This window comes from Vicia villosa, linkage group LG5 (assembly GCF_029867415.1).
Source record: "Vicia villosa cultivar HV-30 ecotype Madison, WI linkage group LG5, Vvil1.0, whole genome shotgun sequence".
Lineage (NCBI taxonomy): Eukaryota > Viridiplantae > Streptophyta > Magnoliopsida > Fabales > Fabaceae > Vicia > Vicia villosa.
In genome coordinates, this window is record NC_081184.1 from 132,978,970 (window position 1) to 133,006,283 (window position 27,314).

The window sequence follows — 27,314 nt, forward strand, 5'->3', positions numbered from 1 at the left end:
CAGTAGACTTTTATATATATATCAAACAGATATCTTAATATCTTAAAATATATATATATATATATATATATATATATATATATATATATATATATATATATATATATATATATATATATATATATATATATATATATATAATCAAATCACACCAAGGTGTCAAACTTAGTAATATGACACCTTTGATAATTCTTTATCGCATATCTGTATAACAAAATTCATTGTTGGATTGAAAGTTAACATCATATAGATGATTGTTAGAACAAGATTTACTTCTGCAATACGTCTCTGAGTTTTGATGATAACGATATGTATGAACAATTTTGTTATTGTTATGCTAACGTTTGTTATTAATGAATACTTAACAAACAGGTTTGATTCTGATGAGAAGGCAAACATATAATTATCTAGTTCAATCAAACTAACATACTCTAGAGGAGTAAGCATCTCTTCAACCCATTATATTTTAAGAGAGATTACTAGACGAGTTATAAAAAAATTGTCTTTCAAGTTCATAACAATGTCTCTTATTTTCTACTCAAGTGTTTCTCAATATCATCTCCACTCATGAGTTTAAACGTCTGTCTCAATGTCTCTTCCAACTAATATTTAAACCACACAAATTCAAATTTAATATTTGTTTAAAAGTATTTCTCAATCCATTTATATATCTCAAAAACCTTGTAATTTTTAAAGTAGTGAATCTTAAGAATATCTCTCTTTGCCTCTATAGATTTTTTCCAAAAAAGTTTTAATCGACGGAAACACACTTATCGCTCGCCCATGAATCTCCACACTTGTACTGAAAGGCAAATGCCGAATATATGACATGATCTCATGCACTTAAAAAAATACAAAAAAGGCCATGTTTTCAGATTATTTACCAAAATGTCTAGGTTTGGGATGTATGCGCCAAATGAAATGGCGCATTAATGTGTTGCAAGCCAAACCAATTGGCGCAAACACACTTGTACTGAAAGGCATATTCCGAATAGATGACATGATCTCATGCACTTAAAGGTCTAGATTGAAAATCGATCCTTTCATACAAGTCGTATGAATGCATGTTACATTCGAATCTACTAAGTTCTTATAAAAAAATTGTTTGGATTCAGCTAATTAATAAGAGTCGATCTATCATCGAAAACTTAATTCTTAATATGTTCTTCTCAAAATTTTATGTTTGAATTTCACTAATTATTAATATTATTATGTTTAGTCTGACTTTAAATTTTATATATAAATAATTAAAAAATTTGATCAAATTTTTATAAAGTTTCTAATTTCTTTTTGTTTCAATAAATTTATCTTATTTTCCAATTCCTTTCCGATATCATTGATTAACCTTAGGCTATATAAATGCTGGGTAGTTAGAGTGACCACCACTTAATGAAAATTTTGTTTAGAAAATACAATTAAACTGAAATAATAAATGATTCGATGAAATATATTCTATGATTTTCAACAAAACAGTGATCAGTGATTACACATAATTATCTTTATACCATGTATTGTTACAAAAAAAAACTGTATACCATTTAACTTAATTTCCATAACATTGATCCATCAATTAATACATTACTTAACAAATCTTGACTACAAATCCAACATATAAACATATTTTATTGAAATAAAAAAAAAAATACAAAATTATCATCTTAATTTCTCTGTCATTTATGAACAATAATAGTTAAAACATTTTGACGACAAATCGGACAAGTTGTCTTCCCTCCTTGTAACCAAGAATTGAGACATGAGGAATGAAATTCATGAGCACACAAACCAAAAGGTTGAATCACCTCTCCTTTTTTAAATTCTTCCATACAAATTGGACAATTCGCACTTTGATCTTCTATAAAAGTTTTAAGGGAAGGAAGCACTTTTATTGTTCGTTTAGCATTATCCGCTTTTCTATTAAATGAAACATCAACTTCGGCTCCTCTTTGTAATACGGTGAACTGACTTTTTATCGATCGAAATGTCGCGGTAAGCAAGAGTCGCCACCGACTTTTATTTTATCCAAACTATATTCGGAAAGGCAAAAAGAAACAGAAAAACCTTTTAAGAAATTTGAGTTCGGGGGGTAATTTATGCAAAGGGAAGGTGTAAGGCACCCTTTGCATCCATGGTTTTCCATGGGCTCTTAATTGCTTTGCTTGCTCGTTTGTTTAGAAAATGTAGATGAAAGAGATAGGGACTTTAGCTCGTGAATAAGCGTTGCCCTTTTGAAAAATTATGAGAAAGAATATAATAAAAAGGTTTGAGCATTGCAAGGCAATTAGGGGCAATTACCTTAAACTCAGATGATAGGTCTCTTTTTAGCCTTTCAGAATGAAAGGGTCTATCCTTGCCATAAGAGGGCAGGAAGCCTTTCGTTTGGAGGTTGAAGGGTCATCGAAACATCCTTTGCCATAAGACTGTCCCATGCCATAGAAGGGCAGGTAGTCTAAGGCAAGGATCAGAATAAGCCATTTCGTAGGCAGCCAGAAGATACCTCAGCCTTTTTCCGTAGGCAACTTCCGAGGGTCGAGGTCATATTGTGTATCGAAGGCAGCATCATTTAGGGTCGTGACCTTTTTATCGAGGCAACAGGCTGAGGTATCCTCGTATTCGAGGGACATGGCTTATTCTGCAAAAAAAACGAAGGCAACAGGCAACAGGCAACAAGGCAACAGAGAGGTTACCCCAAAAGGGTGTGTGTGCAACAATCACGTGGTTAATTCAGATATTTATCTTTTAATTAGTTATTCTAATTCAGTTTGAGGCTTGCACTCCCTAAGATTACTAACCACGCAGTTATAAAGTAATAAAGGGGAAGGGGACAATGAAACCAGCGGATCCCTTATCAGGGTTTGACACAAGTAATAATAATAAAAAGCATAAATAAAATGAGATTTAGGGTTACCAACAATGTAGCTTTGGCAATTGATAAACCCTGAAAAGGAAAGAGACAAGACAGAAAACATATAGTGAGTGCATTATCAAATTCGAGGGCAAACCTCATTAACTACAAAAGAAAATAGGATAATAAATTAAAAATAGAATAGGGAGAAGGTACTTAGCTTGGCATTTGCCTGACAGGGTTGAGGGCAAGGGTTTGCCAGAAGCATCGACTCTGACCATTAGGAATGAGCAAAGAAACAAATAAGGCGTGAGTGTATAGGCAGTTCATTGATATTTAATTTTATCCCTAATTTATTAAGGAAACAAAATAAAATGAAAAAAAAACGATTATTTGAATTAGATGCGAGATAATACTTAGCTTTTGAATTTGATTGGATATGGTTGCTAAGGTGCCTTTAGGGTTGATCCTGAAAAAGGCAAGGCAGAAGAGATGAAAGCAAAACAAACCCCTAATTCTAAAAATAAAATAGAATTTAAATTAAATTAAATAGAGTACTTAACTTCGTATTTTGGATCGAGCGCGTAGTCGGGATTAACCATATTGCTAACCCTGAAAAGGCACAGAAAAGAAAATAATTTAGCGTAGGGTTAATTCTCGTAAACCCTGATTCGGACGTAAATCGATTTAATTAATTATTGATCTCGCGACCTAATTAATTAAATCGGAAAAAGAAAATAAAACCAGGCAAAAACATTTTTTATGAATTTTTAGAATTAAAATAATGCATACATGAATTATTGAAAATATATAAATAAATAAATATAATTAAATAAAAGATAACAAATAAATATATGAATAAAGTAATTTAAATAAAATAAATATTATATATTATAAACAAATAAGTAAATAAAAGGAAAATAAATAATAAATATAATGTATTAATAATATAAAAGAAATAAATTAAAGATTATTTATATAAAAAAAAGGTTTTTAGAAAATATACATGTAGTTTTATAAGTAAAAATAAAAAGAACAAATAACTAATACAAATATATAAATATATAATGAAATAGTTTTTCAATAAATAAAAATAAAAAAAAATTAGGAAACTTAGCGTGTAATCCTGTGCAGCACGCGTGTGAGGGAGCATGGTAGACTGGCATGGCTTGGTGCGTTGGATTTGATTTTAATGAGATCTAGTGGCTGAAGACACGAGAGTGCACGCTAACGCGTGTTTCATGTTGCACCGGATCCGTCTGCACATCATAGTCTCAGCGCGCGCGAACCGGTTTGAAACTGGCCAATAGGACGTTGACACGTCCTCATCTTCTTCCTTGGGAGATTGCAGCATGCGTTTTTACAGCGCTTTTGTTGAAGCGCTACGAAAGGCCATACTTTTTATACCTGTGAAAAATAGCGAACAACACAAAACAGAACAAAAATATGGCGCATATACACCATTGATATCGTCCCGAGGTCACGAACTCATTGGTACCTGAGATTTGTCCCAATTTTATCTGAACAAGGAAGCCCTCTTTCGAGCTCACAAACCCTAGCTATGGCATATCGCTCGAGACATCACAAGAACACAATTAATTCTCCAGAAACAATCAGAACATTGAGATAAACACAAATATGCATTCCAATATGATCAATGATGCTTGTATAATGCGAATCGATAAGAAAAAGAAAAGCAAACCGTGGAGCTTCTTAGGGGTTGATTCTGATCGTGTAAATTGATGGTGATGGTCTGGATAGCTTCAACAATCTTCAAGGAATGTGTTTGGATCAAAGAAATGCTCTGAATTCGCTTCTAACTCAGAATTCAACTTTGAAATTTCTCTGAATTTTTGGACTCGATTTTGACTCTTGCACTGCAGATTTCTCGTTCCCTTAGGGTTTGGATCAGTTGTGTATTTATATTGGAACGTTTTAGGTCAACATATTTGTAGAGAATCTCATTGAATCATGATTTGCAACTTTGATTGGAATTTGATTTTGCAAATTTCTAACTATGGCCAAATCTCAATCTTTTTCTTCCAATTCTCTTGACCACGAATCTGAATCAAATATATGACTTAAAGGATGATTTAATTTGATTAGAAACAAAATAAAATCATCTTTTCCTATTTTCTTTCAAAATATTTGATTAGTCTTGTATTTTTAAAAAAAATCATATAAAATCAATTATTCATCCATAATTCGTGACATGGCAAATGGAGCTTCTAAATGACTTGTATAGCAAGATTGGATCAAAAGAACTTGGGCCTATTTGCAAAATATTTGAATTCCTTCACATTTTTCCCTCCAAAATAGCCTAACTTTGACAAGACCTATCTCTCTCATTTTTTGAGGTATGGAAGTGTTCCAGGACATTTTGGAAACCTTAGAGAGTCCTCTAACCAATGTCTTTGGTCCTATATAAAAATGATTTTCCATTCTCATTTTATGACCTTTTGAAAAAAATGTCTTTTTGTTGACTTTTGAAAAGGACCTATAATGTATGAAGCCATATCTCTTAAACCATTGACCTATGGGCTCTGATTCTTGGACCATTGGATAGAGGAATGAATTCTCTTCAAAATGAGCTTTGGTGGGAATTTTTCTGATGAAGTATGAATATTTGGTGAATTTTCAAAGTTTGGTTGACTTTTTTTAGTTCATGCCCAAAATATTAACTCTTGACTTTTGACTTCCCTGATCTTTCCTTGCATCATCATGATCAACCCTTGATCAAATGATGATTTTAGGGTTATGAGGATGTTGTTGACCAAATATCTTGAGTTTTGACTATATATTGACTTGAAATGACTGTTTTGCCCTTGAGAGTCGACTGTTGACCTAGTCAGGATTTGAGGGACTAAATTTGCTCTGTTTGACTTGAAACTTTATATGGAGATACTTTGGGATGTTAGTGACCCTATGGAACCACCTTGAGCCATTGATTCAATGATTTTCCATTGAATTAATCAAACCCTAATTCAGAGCTTTTGTATAGGAGAGTGTGTTTTGGAGCTTTGTCTTTTGTTATGATTTTATGTGTGAAAAATAACATGGGCAAATTTTGGGGTATGACAGCTGCCCCTGTTCAATTATCTTAAACCTAAAGATGTAGAGTGGTCTGTATGCCAGTCGGTATCTGAAGGTGGAAGATGATTGAACACTAGAATACCAAGAAATTTGCCCTAGCTCATGTAGGGACTTTTGTCGGAGATGGGCTTGAAGATGCCATCCAGCAAATCATGCATTAGATTCGGTTTGGAGTGTTTGAGAAGTATTTGTTAGAGATTGATCGTGTTAGCGTTGTTCGTGATGAGAGAAACGGGTCATACATTTAGACCATATCTGTAGAGGAATGTCAGAATGAGTCATACATTGGACCATATCTAAAGAGGAATATCAAAACGAGCTATGCATTAGACTATGTCTGAAGAGAAATAGCAGAACGAGTCGTACATTAGACCATATCTGAGGAGGGATATCAGAACGAGTTATTCATTAAACCATATCTGATGGATAATGCCAGAAAGAGTCATACATTAAACCATATCTGATGGATAATGCCAGAACGAGTCATACATTAAACCATATCTGATGGATAATGCCAGAACGAGTCATACATTTAGACCATATCTGACTAAAAATACCGGAACGGGTCGTATATTAGACCATATCTGATGGATAATGCCAGAACGAGTCATACATTTAGACCATATCTGACTTAAAAATACCGGAACGGGTCGTATATTAGACCATATCTGATGGATAATGCCAGAACGAGTCATACATTTAGACCATATCTGACTAAAAATACCGGAACGGGTCGTATATTAGACCATATCTGATTAAGAATGTCAGAACGAGTTATTCATTAAACCATATCTGACTGAGAATGCTTGTACGTTGCAGTTGATAAGTTATTTTGATGAAGTTTTGGAATATAAAAAAGGCTTGTCAGAACGAATCTTCGTCTCGATTATATTTGAAAGGAATGTTTGTCGAGGCGGAACCTGAAAACAAAGTTAGAAATATGCAATGTCATGATGCATGTATTGTATGACGAGTTTCTCCTGTATGTTTATCATAAAGTAATGTATGCAAAGTATGAATATGTATGTGATGTATATGATGTATGACTGATGTTGTTCTGAGAAAACAAATCTATGTATCCTTGTGGATTGGATATTTGATCTTGTTTTGAAGATGTGTAGCCGGGGATTTATGATTTCTGCTTGGGGATGATCAGTAACTTGATGTACCCTGACTGGGGATAAGAAATATTAATAAACCATGTTGGAGAAGAACAAAGTGTTGGAGAACCAGCAGTGTTGAAAATGTAAACTTTGTTGAGGAGCTATGTCTTTGTCAGGACGAGTATGTTTGAAGATATCTTCTTGAGGATTGCTCTGTGGGGATATGGTTTTGTGAAATCGGAATTGCGGGAAGGCATGGATGCCTTGAATATTTCCCCCAGTATTATAGCAACTACCATCCCTGGATTTGATTAGGACACGTCACTGAGTATTGATCAAGATGTCGAACTGGACTTGCATAGATTTGCCCCTGCTAGTAGGAACTTTGGGAAGATTCGCCTTGCGAGGACTTTATGAGATGTGCACTATGGGCGACATGCCCCTAGTAATCGTATGATGCCCCTGACTGATCGGGAAGTAGCTTCGGGCCCACTTGGGTGTATGCCCTTGACTGTTTAGAATTTGAGAGATTCTTCGATTCTTGACTTGATTGCCCCAGATTGATTGGATAAACTGCGTCATGCCCCTTGTATATGTAGGATACATTGCTTCTTTGGAGTAATCTTTGTTGGTTGGGATAACTTTGAGTCATTAGTCATACCCTGTGCTAGTTCTTTCTGATGCTAACATTTGAAATTATGTAGCAGAATATGTTTAATAATTAATTCATGAGATGCAATGCATATGTCTGTCTTGAGTTTGTTGAAAAACATTAAAATTGGATATGTAAAAGCATGATGTTTATAAAAACGTGATGTTTGTAAAAAACGAAGTGTCAACTCAGCATTTGTGGTAAACCTTAAGGAGTCAGGATACCTTTTTTGTGACAGTATGCTTTCGAACTAACCATGCTTCAGTTAGGACTTTTAAGGGTTGTAACGTGGCTTGGTTCACGGTTTAAGAAACGAAGGATAAAGGCTCAAAAATTGATTGTACCCACCCCTCTTCGTGATGATCTTCGATCCTAAGCTCGGTTAATTTAACTTGTGCATTCAGGTTCCAAGAGACTTTTGGATTTGCACCTTTGATAATGATGATGGTTCACAAGCAAGGAAAGCTTTTGAGATGGCAGTCGTTTCTTCCTTTGGTAGTCACAACATTGTGTTGTATATTGACTTCTCTTTTTTCATCTTTTTGATATCCCTAACTTTTGCCTGAACTGTTTATTTCTGAGATTACAGTCAGCGGGATGCCTTGATTTTGCCTAAGTCGTCTTTTGATTTCTGAGATTACAGTCAGCGGGATGCCTTGAATTGAGTTGATTACAATATGTAATATGAGTTTAAGGGTAGTGCACAGAGAGTGTAAAACAATATTGCACATACAACCAATTAAAATCTTTAAATTTACCATGTTATATCAGTATTTTAAAAATAAAAAGAAAACATGATTTGACGAGATACACGTCTCTCGTTGGTTAACAGTGTAAAGAAAATTATTGTGAGTGCACATTCCTTTTTCTCGTGTAATATACATTTAATAGTAATTTAAAAAATAATAGTAAAATTAATCAAATTAACAACAATATAATTTTAATAATAATTGAAAGTGTTAGTTGTCGATAGACCATTAGTATATTGGTGGTTGGTTATGATCAAGTGGTGGTTGGTACTGGTAAAAAATTATAATAAAAGGCGTAATTGATATATAGTAGTTCATACTACTATATGAGAATACCCTTATGTTTTTAGAAAATATTGATCACACAACTAGACATGAATATGTAAGCTTTCACACTTTCTCTCTTTCACACTCTAAAGCTTTGATTCATTTTGTCAATCGTATAAGAACTTCACTTGAATATTTTTGAGGATGAGGCTTTGGATGCTACATGAATGAACCTTTTTACTAATGATGTTCTATGGTTGTAAACTCTATATGCTTTACTCGATGATTAGTACCATAGAAAAATACCTTCATTAAAGTTTACATCAAATTTACCAGGATTGTCATTTTAGTTATTTAAAATAAAGCATTTGAAACCGAAAAAGAAAAAATAGGAAATATCAGATTTCCTGGCTTTAAGTAACTCATATGGTGTCTTATCTAGGATAGGTCGAATTGCCATCGTATTTATAAAATTACTTATGCGGACTCATTTCTCTTATTAATGTTTGAGACAATTCTTCTAAAATACGATTGTTGCGTTCAACAACATCATTTTGTTGTGGAGGTCTCGGACATGAGAAATTATGATTAATCTTATTTTCGTTATAAAAGTTTTCAAATTGATGTTTTAAAAACTTACAATCATGATCACTACGGAGAGTGACAATTTTAAAATCGTAAAGATTTTGAACAAGCTTAAAAAACCTAAAATAAGCTCTAAAGGTAACATCCTTACTGGATAAGAAGAGCGTCCAAGTGAATCTAGAATAGTCGTCCACAATAACAAACCCGTAGTAGCTACCGCATGGACTTCTTGCCCTCGAAGGGACAAATAAATCCAGACGGATAGGCTCAAGAGGTTTTGAAGTGGAATTAATGTCTTTTCGATTTAAAGAAAATTCTCGTTTGCTTTCCCATTTGGTAAGCATCACAAAGTTCATCTTTTGAAAACTTTTATATTTGAAGACCAGCTACTATATTTTTGGATGTTATCTTATTTATTAAGTCAAATGTACATGTCCTAAACATCTATTCCATAGTCAAAATCTTCATTCTTAGTAACTAAATATTTAGTACCATACATTGACACATCATCCAATTTTATGGTATTTGTGGAGGGATCTCTCACAATATAAAATTTGTGGAGAGATTTCTCATAATATTTTACTTTTCGTGTTGTCTCCATAAGAGACGCCGCTTTCTTTGTGATCGAACTTGATAAACATCAAAGCTTCGCTCTTCATGTGTCTTGAACACCTGCTATCTAGGAACCACAACCTTTTTGTGAAGGCATGATAATTCTACAAAAAATCAAACAAGTAATTTAGGTATCCAGCTAGTGGTTCATGGGGATAGTTTAAAAATACTTATGTATCCAAGCCATTGTACTCTTAGAAAGTTTGGCATTCCTAACATGGCAAAAATATCTAATGTAACCTTTATCACCATATAATGACATGTTGCTTTATATAAAATATTATTTCTATCTATTCTAGCAAAGCAAGATTTTTTTATAAATAAAAAAAAAATTGATTCCTCTTTCGCTTGGAGAAGTAAAAACAATGTTAGATAGAGAAATAGCTTGTAGCCAATTACCTTTTAAGATTTTCATTTTCAAGTTTTAAAATTGAACAAGTGTCACATTCCATCTTTACTACCTTTTCAACTAAAATATTATAAACAGACAATTTCTCAATAACGAGATATGCATATTCTTCCTTTAAGAAATCTATGGTACTAGTAAGATCACAAATCTCCTTTTCAAGGTTTGAAATAAGTTTTTTTTACAAATTTTTTTAAATGAACCTAATATGTCTGCATGTATTTCTCTAAATGTTTTAGATAGTTATTTATAAGAAGATTTAAATCAATGCTTTAGACGACATATCTGCAAACTACTTTTACGATCAATAGAGAATCAAATCAATTAAAGTATAATCTTTGTATCAATCAAAACAATAAATAATTTTTTTTCCTTCTAACATAAATCAGCTAAACTATATATATATATATATATATATATATATATATATATATATATATATATATATATATATATATATATATATATATATATATATATATATATATATATATAGAGGTGGAGCTTATAATAATGTCGAGTTGAATGAGTTTGCGGCCTTCATTGAAGATAGTTTGTTGGTGGATGTTCCGAGTAAAGGTAAAAATTTTACTTGGTATAGCGGAGATGGCAAATATATGAGTAGAATTGATAGGTTTCTTGTTTCGGAAGATGTGGTGAATGATTGGGGGGTGGTAGGCCAATTAGTGGGGGATCGTGACTTATCCGACCATTGTCCAATTTTGTTGGAAGTGGATAAAAATGATTGGGGTCCTAAACCGTTTAAATTCAACAACGAATGGTTTACTTTTGATTCTTTCTTTCCATTTGTGGAAAAGGAGTGGAAGGACTTAAAGGTGTATGGGAGAGGTGATTTTGTGTTGAAGGAAAAGCTTCGTCTCCTTAAAGGAAGGCTTAGATGGTGGAATTATGAAGTTTTTGGTAGAATTGAATTAGATGTAGAAGAAGGGGCTAGAGATATTAATTTGGGTGATGATAGATTGGAAGTGGGTGGGAGTGATCTTCATGAGGAGGCTTTAAAGGATAGGAAGGAGGCTACTAGTCGGTTTTGGTCAAATTTGAGGATTAAAGAGAATATGCTAGTTCAAAAAGCTCGTTTGAAGTGGCTCAAGGAAGGTGATTCTAATAGCGGTTTCTTCCACAAAGTCATGAGAGAAAAGAGGAGATTCAATCACATTGGTCCTATCACTTCTTCGGGGGGTCTTTTGGAATCGGTTGAAGAAGTTAAGGAGGAGGTGGCGCGTCACTTCACGAGCAAATTTACGGATGGGGAAGGGGTTTCTCCTTCATTAGAAGGGATCCATTTTGAGAGCCTTAGTAATGTTGATAAGGTGAGGCTTGAGAGACCGTTTTTCGAAGAGGAGGTTTTGGAGGCGATTTCGGAGTGTGGAGCATCCAAAAGTCCGGGTCCGGACGGTTTCTCTTTTCTTTTTATAAAGAGGTGTTGGTCTTTTTTAAAAGATGATTTTATGAGATTCTTGGATCACTTTTATGTTGGCGGTGAATTGTCCAAAGCGGTTACGTCCTCCTTCTTGGCTTTGGTCCCGAAATCAACTAATCCTTTAGGATTGGATGATTATAGACCCATTTGCTTGGTGGGTTGCATGTACAAATTGGTGGCTAAGTTGTTGGCGGGGAGATTGAAACTTGTGTTAAACTCCATTATTTCCAAGTGTCAAAGCGCTTTCGTTCCGGGAAGGCAATTACTCGATGGAGTTGTGGTGGCAAATGAAGTGGTTGACTTCGCTAGGAAAGAAGGTACTTCTTGTCTTCTTTTTAAAGTAGATTTTGAAAAAGCTTACGATAAGGTTTCTTGGAATTTCTTACGTTTCTTGTTGGTTAAAATGGGCTTTGGTATTAAATGGCGTAAATGGATGGAATTGTTGGTTTTTAAAAGTGACATGTCGGTGGTGGTTAATGGAAGTCCTACGAGGGAATTTGTTGTCAAAAGAGGTTTGAGACAAGGTGATCCTTTATCGCCATTTCTTTTTGTTATTGTGGCGGAAGCTCTTACTAGGTTGGTTCATAGATCCATCTCTATTGGTGAGTATGAGAATCTAGTGGTTAGGCGGAGTTGTAAGGTGGACATCCTTCAATTTGCGGATGACACGCTATTGATCGATGAAGGTTCTTGGAAGCATGTTAAGGCTCTAAAGATTGTTTTAAGGGCTTTTGAGTTAGTTTCGGGTCTTGGTATTAATTTCCACAAAAGTAAATTAATTGGGATTAATGTGTCACCATTCTTTTTGGAAGCCGCATCGTATTACCTCTCTTGTAAGATTGAAGATAGTAATTTCTATTTTCTCGGTATCCCAATTGGTTTTAATCCTAGGAAGGAAGCTACTTGGTTACCTCTTTTGGTAAAGTTGAGAAAGCGGTTGCGGGGTGGAAGAATAGGTTTCTCAACCTTGGAGGTAGAATCACGCTTTTGAAGTCTATTTTGAGTTCTCTAACTATTTTCACCATGTCGTTCTATAAGATGCCGGTTAAAGTGGTTCGAGAATTCACTAAGTTGCAAAGTAATTTCTTATGGGGGGGAGTGGAGGAAAAGCGCAACATTCATTGGGTGAGTTGGAAAATTGTGACGTTACCATACTTATATGGAGGTTTGGCAATTAAGGATATTAATGACTTTAATTTGGCTCTTCTTAACAAGTGGAGATGGAGGATAGTTCAAGGGGGTGGGTGTTTGTGGTATGAGATTTTGAAGGCCCGGTATAGCGATCTAAGCATGCATGTTATTTGTGGAGGTGAGGTTTCAAATCTTTCTTCTTTCTCTTTTTGGTGGCAAGACTTGTTAAAGGTGGGTTTTCTCTCACCTTTTGAAAAAGACCCTTTTATTTCAAATTGTCTTTTTTATGTTGGAAATGGTTTTTCTACACCATTTTGGGAAGCTTGTTGGTTAAATAATGTTTGTTTGATGGAGGCTTTTCCGGAGCTTTATGGGTTGTCTTCGTTGAAGAAAGTGTTCGTAGCGGCGATGGGTGGGTGGTGGGAGGGGGAGTGGAGGTGGGGAGATCTTGGAATACCGGAGGGAGCGGCGTTGGAAGCGGGTTTACTTGTCAAGCTTTTAGATTTACATGCTCTTTTGGAGTCACACGGTGGTTTACATGACGAGAAGGATACCGTTGCTTGGCTTCTTGATACGGTTAAAGGGATTTCGGTAGCTTCATGTTACCATCGGTATACTATTTTGCGCACTCCTTTTGGTCCTCAAAATAGGAATGATGTGGTTTTGGAAAAAGTGTGGAAGATGGAGGTCCCTTTCAAGATCAAAGCTTTTGCTTGGAGGCTTTTTGTGAATAGACTTCCCACTAAGGACCTTTTAATGTATAGAGGTATTAAGTTCTCTTCTTCTAATTTGAATTGTTTTTTTTGTGATAGGCAATTGGAAAATAGAGACCATTTATTCTTCAATTGTGATGTTAGTAAGGTTGTTTGGAATGAAATTGCTTTGTGGGTGGATTTACCGGGTTGGAAAGGGGAAGATTGTATTCCGTTTTTTGTGGAATGGTTTTCCATGGGCCATGTAAAAAATATCAAAGGTGGCAAATTGGGGGTGTTGTGGCTTGCTACTTGTTGGATCATTTGGTTGACAAGGAATGGCTTGTGCTTTAGGAATGACTCTTGGAATATTAACAATATTGTGTGGAATATCAAAATTTTGGTATGGAGGTGGTCGGCGTTCGGCGATATTGCTTATCCCAATTGTAGCTTTTACGATTTTAGCAAAGACCCTTTGTCTTTTATGTCGTAATTGTAATTGGTTTGTAATTTCGTTTTGTCGGATTTATTCCGGATTGTGTATCAAGGTTGGAGAACCCTTAGTTCTCTCTTTTATTAATTCTTGCTTACACAAAAACAAAATATATATATATATATATATATATATATATATATATATATATATATATATATATATATATATATATATATATATATATATATAAAGAATAATTTGACCAGAGACTTCCAAGCAATAACTCTCAAACCACTTGTTGTGAAAATAACTCTAGTATATGGAACAAAACACAATAAAAATCAAAATAAGATATTTCAAAAATAATAATAATTAATGTCTCACTATGTAAGCATATCCAAAGAAGAAGAAAATAAAGTTGACTAGGACACACCTATAATGTATTTATTCTGGTTCAATTAAATTAATATATTCAAGAGGAGCAACATCTCATGGATCCACTATATTTCAAGAGAGATTATAAGATGAGTTACAAAAAATAATCGTTTCAAGTTTATAAGAATATCTTTTATTTTTTATTCAAGTTTTTTTCAATGTCATCCCCATTCAATATATGAATTACACAAATATAAAATGTTTATACGTTTTTCCTAATGTATCTTTCCGTCAATATTTAAACCGAACAAATTCAAGTCCAATGTATGCTTAATAGTGTTTTTCAATCTATTTAAATATCTCAAAAGTCTTGTAATTTTTAAAATAATGAATTCTAAGGATATCTCCCTTTACCTCTCTAAATTTTACTCATAAAAAGTTTTAATCAACAGAAACATTTTTCTCATAAAAAGTTTTAATCAACAGAAACACACTTATGTATCTTGCATATAATGCTTTGTATAAATTCGCTCCATTCATACATGATACAACTCCTGCAAGTGCAGGTTTCATTCAAATCTACAATTCTAAATGATCTAAAAACATTTATAATATTAATAACAAAATTTAACTCCTGTGAATATATTTCATAAAGTTTCTTGTTTGAATTTCCGCTAATAATTAACAATTATTGTGTTGAATCAGATTTTAAATTTTCTATATAAATAATTTTAAAAAAAAATGTTCAAATTTTATAAAATTTCTAATTTCTTTTTGTTTCAATAAATTTAACTTATTTTCCAATTCCTTTTTCATATCATTGACTAACCTTAGGCTATATAAATGCCATAAGATAAGGGATCTAGTAACAAACTCTAGCACAAATACAAATATGATACTATACAAAGTAGGTCTACTTATAAACCATAATAATTGAAAATAGGGTAAGACCTTTCTGTAGTTTAGGCTAAAGCGCACATTTGATTAGGGTAAGAAAATAGCAAAAACACAATAAATTAACTTAATTTCCATAACATTGATCCATCAATTCATACATTACTTAACAAATCTTGGCGACAAATTGGACAAGTTGTTTTCCCTCCATGTAACCAAGAATTGAGACATGATGAATGAAATTCATGAGCACACAAACCAAAAGGTTGAATCAACTCTCCTTTTTTAAATTCTTCCATGCAAATCGGACAGTTCGCAGTTCCATCATCTCCTTTAAAAGTTTTAAGGACTGGAAGCTCTTTTATCACACGTCTAGCATTCTCTGCTCTTCTATTAAACGAAACTTCAACTCCGGCTCCTCGTCTATCATGATTCATGCTAGCTCGAGCATTTTGATTTCTTATAATTTCATGTTGATTCCTTATGAGAATTCTGACTTCTTGTCTTTCATGATTCATGCTAGATCGAGTATTTTGATTTCTTAAAATTTCAGATTGATTTCGCCTGAATTCTTCCGCGAGTGTCCTGTTTAAATCTTTTTCTACACATACATCACACATTAGACATAGAAATAATAAGATTAATGGCAAAAACATAAAAAATTCTAATACTAATTCCGAAGCCATATTCTATTAGTGAATAAAGAGATTTAAATCAATGAAATTTTTTTTGGGTGAATGAATGGGGTTTTAGTAAAACAATGGCCTTTCACTTTGTAATTTATAATTTATAAGTGAGCTTTGAAGGAATTTTATTTGTTCAAAAATTATATTTCCACCCGAAATATATTCCTTATTTTTCTTAACGGTTGTTTCCTAAATAGTATATATTCAAATTCAAAGAAAAAATATCAATTCTCAAATATAAGGTTATTCTCAACTTTTTGTTACAGATTATTTTCAAATTCTTAAACTATCTTTTGTCGATGAACAAAATAGTCTTTATTTTAGGCACAAATGAGACTGATTTTCTACTTTCTGTTTTAAAATTTTAAAAGTTATAAATAGTTTCAATTTTAAAATTTTAAAAATTAAAGTTAATTTGAAAATTTTAAATATATATTATAAATATATAGTATTTATTTAATAGTAATTTAAAGATTAGTGGTTGAATTTATCAAAAAAAAAAAAAATAATAATAATAATAATAATAATAATAATAATAATAATAATAATAATAATAATAATAATAATAATAATAATAATAATAATAGAGGAGGGTTATATTTACTGCAGGAGTAAGTTATTATAACTTACTCCAAATCTAGACCATTGATTCTTCTCAATCTAGTGGTTAAAAATAATAAGTAATTAAATGTGGAGAGAGAAAACTATTACTTATTATTTTTAACCATTAGATTGAGAAGAATCAATGGTCTAGATTTGGAGTAAGTTATAATAACTTACTCCTGGAGTAAATATAACCTTCCTCATAATAATAATAATAATAATAATAATAATAATAATAATAATAATAATAATAATAATAATAATAGTAGAAAGTGGTGGTTGTCAGTTATTGGTTAGTAGAGAGGTAACTGAAACTGAACATAGTGGTAGTTGTAAAAAATATAGTGAAAGTGGTAGTCGATAGTGGTTGAATTAGTAATCAAAGGTGGATAATACGGTGATCAACAATGGTCAAGTGATGGTTTTTTATATTCGAAGTGATGGTAAGGTGGTGATTGTCAATGAGCTCAATCATGGTTAATGATGGTTATATTGATGATCGGAAATGGATGAGTGAATGAATGGTTAAAACTAATAATAAGAGTGGTGGTCAACAACGATGACAATGATAATTTGTAGTGGTCAAATTGATGGTGGCTAGTGATTAGATTAGTGGCTATTAAGAGCATCTACACCGGGTGTTATGAAAGTAGTTTCACAATAACCAATGCCACTGCATCAGGGTGTTATAGATAATTAGTCTTTTAATGGATAATATAATAAAGCCACTGTGGTTAAAGAATATCACTGTGTCTTAACTTTTTCCTTTTTTTTCCTTTCTAGATGTTAATGTTTCCCCAAAGTTTGGACTCCTTTTCCATCCGATACTTTTCTAGATGCTTCTAATGTATTTTCCAAAAAAATTGCATTCAATGCTTTTCCGAATGTCTCTGATGTATCTTCATATTGTTTCTTGTCCTTCCATGGCTTTTATGGATGTTTCTAATGCATTTCCTAGAGTTTGATACATTCAATGCTTTTCTGAATGTCTCTGATGTATCTTTAGTTTGGATTCCCTATTCATGCAATTCTTTTCTTGGTGTTTCTAATGTATTTTTCAGAGGTTGTTACATTCAATTATTTCCTTAATGTCCCTGATGTATCTTTAGATCGGTATCTTTACCATCCAATGCTTTTTTTGATGTTTCTAATGTATTTTTCAAAGTTATTACATTCAATGCTTTTCTGAATTATTTTGATGTATCTCTTGATGTGTTTCTTGTTCATCCAATGCTTTTCTGGAGGTTTTTTATGTGTTTTTCCAAAGTTGTTACATTCAATACTTTTTTGAAAGTCATTGATGTATCTTCATATTGTTCCTTTTTATTCAATGCTTTTCTCGATGTTCTTAATGTAATCTCCAATGATGTAACCATTCAATACTTTCCTAAATGTCTTTGACGTATCTTTAGATTTGGTCTAATTCCACATGTAATTCTTTTCTAGATGTTTCTGATGCATTTTCTAGAGTGGGTTTCTCTTTTGCGTCTAATGCTTGTCTAGCATATCCATCATATCTTTCTAAGGTATGTCCCTCTTATTCTAAGTTTCGTTGGATATTTCTTGTCATTCAGACAGATCTCTAGAAATATCTTGTTTTCCCCAACAAGTCTTTCTACCTCATTCAATCCTCAATAAAATTTCTATTACGAGTATTTACTATAATTTCCACAAAGTCTTTTTCTCATATCATACCCCAGTAAAAAAGGAAAAAAATAGTTCATTCATAGCATAGCATGACATTGCATCAAAGGACAAAAATTGACTACTAAAATATTTAATTTTCTCTCACTGCGACTATACAAAGAATGACTTTCTTCATATACTTTGATTAAATATATTTAATTAGGGGCACCTGTCATATCTCTCTTTTTGCCCCTTACCCTTTACATTCATCTAATGCATAACATCATTTTGGTCATTTGACATTAAAAATAAAGAAGGTAAATGCAAGGCCACAAAGCCAATGTCAACCTTGTTTTGAATTTCTTTATTCAATTTGAATTTGGTTAGCCATTTGATTTTAGTTGAATTTTGAAATTCAATTTAAAAAATATTAGCAAAAATTCTTTTTTCAAAAGCCATTTTTTCAAGACATCCTCAAGTCACTTTTTAAGCCATTTTTATGCTATTTCTTGTCAAGTTTGTAAACCATATTTCAAGTTACTTTACAAGATATTTTGAAGCCATTGTTTTAACTATTTTACTCAAGCCATCTTTTAGCGCCATTTTTGAGCCATGAGTTTTTGCATTTGTTGGTACCACATTACACTCCACAACCATTCATGTTTTGCTTGCAGTAGACAAATTTCACAATTCACACAATTTTCATTATAAATTCAAAATTTCATAACAAACATTATATTCAAATTAAAAACAAACACAAAACAAAATTAAGTTCATCTCATTACATAGCATCTCAACCTTACATTTACATTTTATAAAGGGTTAATGCTTTTATTTATTTTTTATTAGCCATTTTTTTCTTTTAAGATTTTATGATCTTCCAAATTAGGGTTAATGTTTTGGTAACTTGGGCTTAGGGCCAGTTTGTTTCAGCTTTAAAAAAATGGATTTTTTCTTTATATTTTTTAAAATAGATTTTCTAAAATCGTTTCTCAAAATATTACAAGTTTTTTTATATTCGTTTTTTCTAAAATGAAACACTAATTTTGACATCTTATAACATAAACATACATAATTGAAGACCAAAACTTAGTCAAAATCATAATTTTTTCAAATAGTTGTATTTCAAAAATAATTTTTATGAAAATCTATTTGAAATAGCTTCAAAATTAAGTGACTTTTTGAAATTTTGATATCTAAAATTTTTCCCATAAATAGATGAAATACCTAAAATCACATTTTAAGAATAACTATTCAAACAAATTTTTCATTTGAAACTTTTATAAAAAATTTCTTTGTAAAAATTTTTTTCACAAAATTTAGTAACACTATAAAAATCATTTTTTAAAAAAAAGCCAAAACAAACGGGCCCTTAGTTTGCATGAGCTTTATTCAATTCTTTTTTGTAACCCTTCATTTCAATTCGCACCCCTCCCTTTCTAGTTACTATTTTATTTCGATAAATCATTAATCTTTTTTTAGTTATTAAAATTTTGTTGATTAAACATTGAATTAATTTTCAATTGATTATTCTTGATAATTAATTTAAATTAACCTAATTAATTAATTTTAATAATTTTAATCGATTAATTTTGATACTTAACCATCATCCATTTGTTTAGTTACTATGTGCTTCATTTTATCCCCATTGTCAAGTGTACCACCATCCCTTGATTGTAACTCCTCGCACTACTTTGTTTTGATTCTTTTAGGTTTGTATGCTTAATTAAGTTAATCAACAACTTGACCTCTAAAATTTTCTTTCAAGATAAAAATGTTTGATCCAGCACCGAGATACTTTCCAATCAAATTTAATCAAATGCAAGTGCTTGATCAAACGTCAAGTACCTTTTCTCCGTTTATTCAAATAATTTCATAATCAAACACTTGATCCAACGTCAAGTCGTCTTTTCAAAATACTTTTCTCAAATAAATGGAATGAAAAAGGAAATGATTGTGCGTATGCCTCTTCTTTCTTCGAGTACTTGGACATTATCGTCTGGCTCAATGTTAGAGTACTTGTCTTCCAAATCAAAATTCTATAATTAAAACGAGTTTGGTTCATTTCTATGGTGGATGAAAAAGGAGTGATTGGGCATAGGCCTCTTCCTCTTCAAGTAATAGGACATTGTTGTAGAGCTCACTGTCTGAAGACTTGTCTTTCGCCAAAGAATTGTGACTATACTCGCCTCACACTTTCCCAATAATTTTGGATGAAAACACCACTTCGGAAAACCCAATTAATAACGGTTGGGAAAGATATATAACAATGCGGGCTCATGCGTTATTGTTCACCATATCATTGTAGAAAATAAAACTCACATTTGTGATAAAGTTATATGAATAATGTTAATAGAATCATATTTATAATATCACATAATTGTATCTCATTCAATTGTACTAGAACAAACAATCTACAGTTTACGCATTACATAACATCACATAATTGTAACTTGGTGTTTTTGGTGTCTTGTCTCTTGGTGTCTTGACTCTAAAGACCTACAATTTCAAATAATTATACTTGTTAGTAAAAATACTTGGAAAATATAAGATACATGAATATATTATGAATAAATAATAAATTATGTACTTGTTAATTTTCTCAATTGCCTTCTTTATAATCGATTTGAATAGCATGGACAACATCTCCATCAACTTCATCATATGAGGTAGGAACTTGTGTTGTGTAAGAAGGTGTGGACGGAATATCAAGAATTTCATCACTAATAGGAATGTGTTTTCCTGGGAGAACGGTTGACCATTTCCCCGATATATTTGACGGGTCGATAACATAGAAAACTTGTTTTGCTTGGGAAGCCATGATGAAAGGTTCGGTCATAAAATATGCCTTGTCAAGGTCGACCTGGACGAATCCTAAGTTATCAATGTATACACAATTACTATTATTGGGAATCCACTTGCATTTAAATAAAGTCACTTTAAAAATAACATAATAAATCTCTCAAATCTTATCAATGACACCATAAAATGCGGTAGTTGCTAATACAGGGTTCTTATCTTTCGAACTAGGGAAATACATCGATTCGGCTTCAACCATAATCCCACTATTTTGCATTGTACTACGGTCATCTTTTGATTTTGTATAAAGGATATAATGACCATTGTCGTATGCAATCAAAGTAATGACACAAAATTTTGGCTCGTACAACAACCATTTAAGTATCTCGGATGCACTACGATCATTAGATACACTTTTATTAAACCAATCTATGAATCTCTTGTTATGCTATATCAACAACAACTTATCACTCATTCGGGGATATTTCTTCCTCAAAAGTCTTTTGTGAGTATCTATGAAAGTTGAACTTCATTTATATTATTCAATATATAGAAATGTGCTTGAATAACTACATCCCAAGCCATTGACTTAACATTTAGACCTTGAATACCTCTTCCGTCTGTATGATCAGCATGACGAGACTTTGGAATGCCTATAGAATCTACTTCTGACAAATAGTTTGTACAAAACTCAACAGCTCCTTCAATGATGTACCTTTCAATAATCGAAGCTTCTGGTCGGTGATGATTCTTCGTATATCCTTTAAAGATCTTCATATATCGCTCTATGGAATACATCCACCTTAAATAAACTAGACCACAAAATCTGATTTCTCTAACTAGATGAACAAGTAAGTGAACCATAATGTCAAAAAATGATGGAGCAAAATACATTTCCAATTGACACAAGATTATGGCAGCCTCATCTTCTAACTCATCTAACTTTTTGAAATCAAGAACTTTATTACATATGAAATTCCATATGAACAAATTACATGTTTCATCACTTTTCCAAAATGGACATCTCCAAAATAGCCTTCCTTTATTTTGTCCCTTCTTGCATTGGTACGAAACCATACGACCATCACAACCACGAAAATATCCAGATCGAGATTTTAGAGGGGAAGAAGACATAGAAACACCTTTGGATGAGTTTGTCTTCAAATGTGACATTGAAACGAAACTGAACAACAACAATGTCAAAAATATTTGACGTACCTCAAAGTAGAACATTGTGTAGATGTTGTTGTCTTCTTCCTGACGAAGTCTACGACGTTGATGTTAGGGTTGTTTCTTTTATTAGTGGAAAAATAGAAACTAAGCGTTTAATATATATATATATATATATATATATATATATATATATATATATATATATATATATATAAAGAATCACCACTGTGTAACAACGGTTTTACAAAAGAATCGTAGAGATATCCCTATTATTTTTTATTGAAATATAAATAAAAATGAAAAGACACACATTAACGTAAAAGAAATAAATTATTTTAGAGAGTTGAGGTTCGAACACAAGAAAGCTTGATTGTATCACCACGGTTACGGAAGTACCCTTAATTATATCTTTAAGCTTTTTAATTAAATAATAAAAATAATATGTTAGCGCTTGAGTTTAGAAGTGTCGCCACGATTTTGGGAAGAACTATGGTAACTTTGACGTTGTTGTATGCGGGTTTTGTAGTAGTGTCACTTTTATATATATATATATATATATATATATATATATATATATATATATATATATATATATATATATATATATATATATATATATATATATATATATATATATATATATATATATGATCAAATGACACCAAGGTGTCACACTTAGTAATATGACACCTTTGATAATTCTTTACCGCATATCTGTATAACAAAATTCACTGTTGGATTGAAAGCTAACATCATATAGAACAAGATTTGCTTCTGCAATACGTCTGAGTTTTGATGATAACAATATGTATGAACAATTTTATTATTGTTATGCTAACGTTTATTATTAATGAGTACTTAACAAACAGGTTTGATTCTGATGAGAAGGCAAACATATAATTATTTAGTTCAATCAAATTAACATACTCTAGAGAAGCAAGCATCTCTTCAACCCATTATATTTTAAGAGAGATTACTAGATGAGTTATAAAAAAATTGTCTTTCAAGTTCATAACAATATCTCTTATTTTCTACTCAAGTGTTTCTCAATATCATCTCCACTCATGAGTTGAAACGTCTATCTCAATGTCTCTTCCAACCAATATTTAAACCACACAAATTCAAGTTTAATATTTGTTTAAAAGTATTTCTCAATCCATTTATATATCTCAAAAGTCTTGTAATTTTTAAAGTAATGAATCTTAAGAATATCTCTCTTTGCCTCTCTAGATTTTCCTCAAAAAAGTTTTAATCGACGGAAACACACTTATCGCTCGCTCATGAATCTCCACACTTGTACTAAAAGGCAAATGCCGAATAGATGACATGATCTCATGCACTTAAAGGTCTAGATTGAAAATCGATCCTTTCATACAAGTCGTATGAATGCATGTTACATTCGAATCTACTAAGTTCTTATAAAAAAAATTGTTTGGATTCAGCTAATTAATAAGAGTCGATCTATCATCGAAAACTTAACTCTTAATATGTTCTTCTCAAAATTTTATGTTTGAATTTCACTAATTATTAATATTATTAGGTTTAGTCTGACTTTAAATTTTATATATAAATAATTAAAAAATTTGATCAAATTTTTATAAAATTTCTAATTTCTTTTTGTTTCACTAAATTTATCTTATTTTCCAATTCGTTTCCGATATCATTGATTAGCCTTAGGCTATATAAATGCTGGGTAGTTAGAGTGAACCACCACTTAATGAAAATATTGTTTAGAAAATACAATTAAACTGAAATAATAAATGATTCGATGAAATATATTATATGATTTTCAACAAAACAGTGATCAGTGATTACACATAATTATCTTTATACCATGTATTGTTACAAAAAAAAAACTGTATACCATTTAACTTAATTTCCATAACATTGATCCATCAATTAATACATTACTTAACAAATCTTGACTACAAATCCAACATATAAACACATTTTATTGAAATAAAAAAAATACAAAATTATCATCTTAAAATGTATTAACTATTATTGTTCATAAAAAACACATTTATGAACAATAATAGTTAATACATTTTGACGACAAATCGGACAAGTTGTCTTCCCTCCTTGTAACCAAGAATTGAGACATGAGGAATGAAATTCATGAGCACACAAATCAAAAGGTTGAAACATCAAATTGGACAATTCATGAAAATCACCTCTCCTTTTTTAAATTCTTCCATACAAATTGGACAATTCGCACTTTGATCTTCTATAAAAGTTTTAAGGGAAGGAAGCCCTTTTATTGTTCGTTTAGCATTCTCCCCTTTTCTATCAAATGAAACATCAACTTCGTCTCCTCTTCTATCATAATTCAAGCTAGCTCGAGCATTTAGATTTCTTGTAATTTCATCTTGATTCCTTCTAAGTTCTTCGGTGAGTGTCTCATTTGAATCTTCTACATCTCCCCAAAAACAAAATAGAAAATATATAAATCTTCCATAAAAATAAAATAGAAAATATATAAATAATGAGATTAACGGCAATAGAATAATAAATTCTAATAATTCCTGATTCATAGTTTTGAATAATGAGAGTTAAACCAATTAAATTTTTTTAGGGTGAATGAACCAGGTTTTAGTAAAACAATAAACTTTCACTTTCTAATTTATAAGTGAGCTTTGAAAGAATTTTATTTGATTAAAAATTATAATTCGCCCCAATGAGTATTTATTATTTTTCTTAACGGTTGCTTTCTAAGTAGTATATGTTCAATTCAAATTAAATAATAATAATAATAATAATAATAATAATAATAATAATAATAATAATAATAATAATAATAATAATAATAATAATAATAATAATAACAATTCTCAAATATGAGGTTATGTTCAACTTTTTGTTACAGATTATTTTCAAATAATTATACTATCTTTTGTCGATGAACAAAATAGTCGTTAATAAGAATGATTTTCTACTTTCTGTTTAAAAAAAATTAAAATTAAAAGTAATTTCAATTTTAAAATATTTAAAAAATAAAGTTAATTTCAAATATAAAAGTAAATATGACAAGCTTATTAAAAAAAAGTCAATATGATAAATATATAGTATTTATTTAAAGACAAAACTTAGGTACAACTCTTTAGGTGTGATTCTTACTATTTTTTAATAAAAATACGGCAACTGTATAATTTTTTCTTATATGTGTATGTAAATTTTTCCTATTTTTACTCACCAAATAATATTTAAGTATATTTATCATATTTTTATTGAAAAATAGTAAGAACCACTCCTAAAGAATTGTATTTAAGTTGTATCCTTTATTTAATAGTAATGAATAATAATAGTTAAATTTATTAAAATAATAATAATAATAATAATAATAATAATAATAATAATAATAATAATAATAATAGCAAAAGTGGTGGTTTTTGGTTACTGGTTAGTAGATTGGTGATTAGAGATGACAACAAATAGGGTCGGGTGCAGATGCGAGTTTCATACTACCCAAACCAGCACCCAAAATCACCACCCGAACCTGAATCCAAAGGCTATTTGGATGGTAAAATAACACTCATGCTCATACCCGTTAGGTTCGGGTTTTTCCACCCAAACCCGAAGCAAAACACATAAAATACAACAGCAACATTGATATTTCCCATCAATTTTCCTACAATTTTCAACAGCAACATTATATTCTCTATCAATTATGAAATTTAATGTCTAAGCGGGTGTGATTTCGAGTTTTGGACGCGGGTTTCACACTACTCAAACCCGCATTTGAAATATCGGATGGCACCTGAACTCAATCAACTAAGATTTTCACCGGTTGACTCGAGTTCGGATGCGAGTGGACCCCGCGGGTTTGAGTCTACTTGTCATCCCTAGTGGTGAATAGAGATAGAGGTAGTTGTCAAACATATGGTCAAAGAGATAGTCGATACTGATTGAATTAGTGATCGCATGCGGATGAGACGATGATAAACAATGATTGGGTGATGGTTTTTTATACTCGAAATGATGGTAAGATGGTGATTGTCAATGATCTGAATCATAATCGATGATGGTCATACTTATGATCGAAAGTAGATGAGTGGATAAATGGTTAAAATCAGTAACAAGAGTGGTGGTCAAGAATGGTCACACTGATAATTTGTAATGGTCAAATTTATGGTTGCTAGTGATCAGAGTGGTGGTTGTTAGTGGTTACAAAGATAGTTAACAGAAGTCAATTTACGGAGGTCAAAACTCCTACGACAAAAAAAAAATTAAATGAATTTTTTTAAGAAATTCATTTAATTTAATTACTCTGTTTAATACAAAAATTTAATCACTTTAGTATCATAATTCTAATCACCATTTTCTATCCGTTGATCAAATTATAAAATAATTAAATTTATATATTAATTTAAATTTAAAAAAAAAACTCTTAAAATGATTTTATTTTAAATTCCTAATTTTCAAAATGTTTTATTAATGTTTTTTAAAAAGGTTAAATATGTTTGTGGTCCCTGTAAATAAGTCAAAATCCAATTTTAGTTCCAATAAAATTTTTCTTGAAAGAATGGTCCTCTTAGAGTTTTCTGCCCCCAATTTTAGTCTCTGCCGTCTATTTGCTCTAATGGAAGCTGACATGGTCACCACGTATTACGCCACGTCATTTAAAGTCAACATTATATTTTACTAAAAAAAGAGTTAGATTGTGGGGGTTACAAACCTCCCTGAATTCTTTCTATTTAAACATTTGTATTTTTGATGTGTTGTAAAATCCACCAACATCATCTTTTTTCTTCTCTCTCTATTTTCCTATATTTGTTATAATAATGTTCAGATGAGTTAGCTCATGGTTTTATATTTAAATATATAAAAGTATACAAACAAACCACTTATTCAAATCAACTAACAATTGCATGACTCACAATATTGAACATGTGTTAGGAAAAGAATATTGTTATCAACTATGATGAAACAAACATCAGGAAAATGGTAATGAATCAACAACTACCAGCTTGTGTCATTATATATAATAACTTAAAGCTTCTCTCAAAAAAACTTTAAATATAAATGGAACACATATATAGATGGAACCTTACCAATGGGTCCTTTCCCAGCATATCAAGTAAATATAAATCTCCAAATTTATTACAAAGGGAGAAATCCTACAAAGTATAAAATTCAAATTCTAGTAACA

At 31.3% G+C, this 27,314-nt stretch overlaps 1 protein-coding gene across 1 annotated transcript; it reads right to left on the bottom strand.

The window, feature by feature from the left end:
- Positions 1 to 15,433: 15,433 nt before the first annotated feature.
- Positions 15,434 to 21,014, bottom strand: LOC131605483 (uncharacterized RING finger protein YBR062C-like). Its single transcript, XM_058877831.1, has 2 exons — positions 20,804 to 21,014; positions 15,434 to 15,879 (listed from the first exon to the last, which is right to left on the bottom strand). Exons 1-2 carry the CDS (start codon positions 21,012 to 21,014, stop codon positions 15,434 to 15,436), a joined length of 657 nt encoding a protein of 218 aa, XP_058733814.1.
- Positions 21,015 to 27,314: the final 6,300 nt, after the last annotated feature.

Coding starts and splice junctions, on each gene's coding strand:
- LOC131605483 (XM_058877831.1), bottom strand. CDS start 21,014: ATGGCTTCCCAAGCAAAACAAGTTTTCTATGTTATCGACCCGTCAAAT. Junction 15,880..20,803: donor TCAAATCGATTATAAAGAAG/GCAATTGAGAAA, acceptor ATGTATGTGTAG/AAAAAGATTTAAACAGGACA.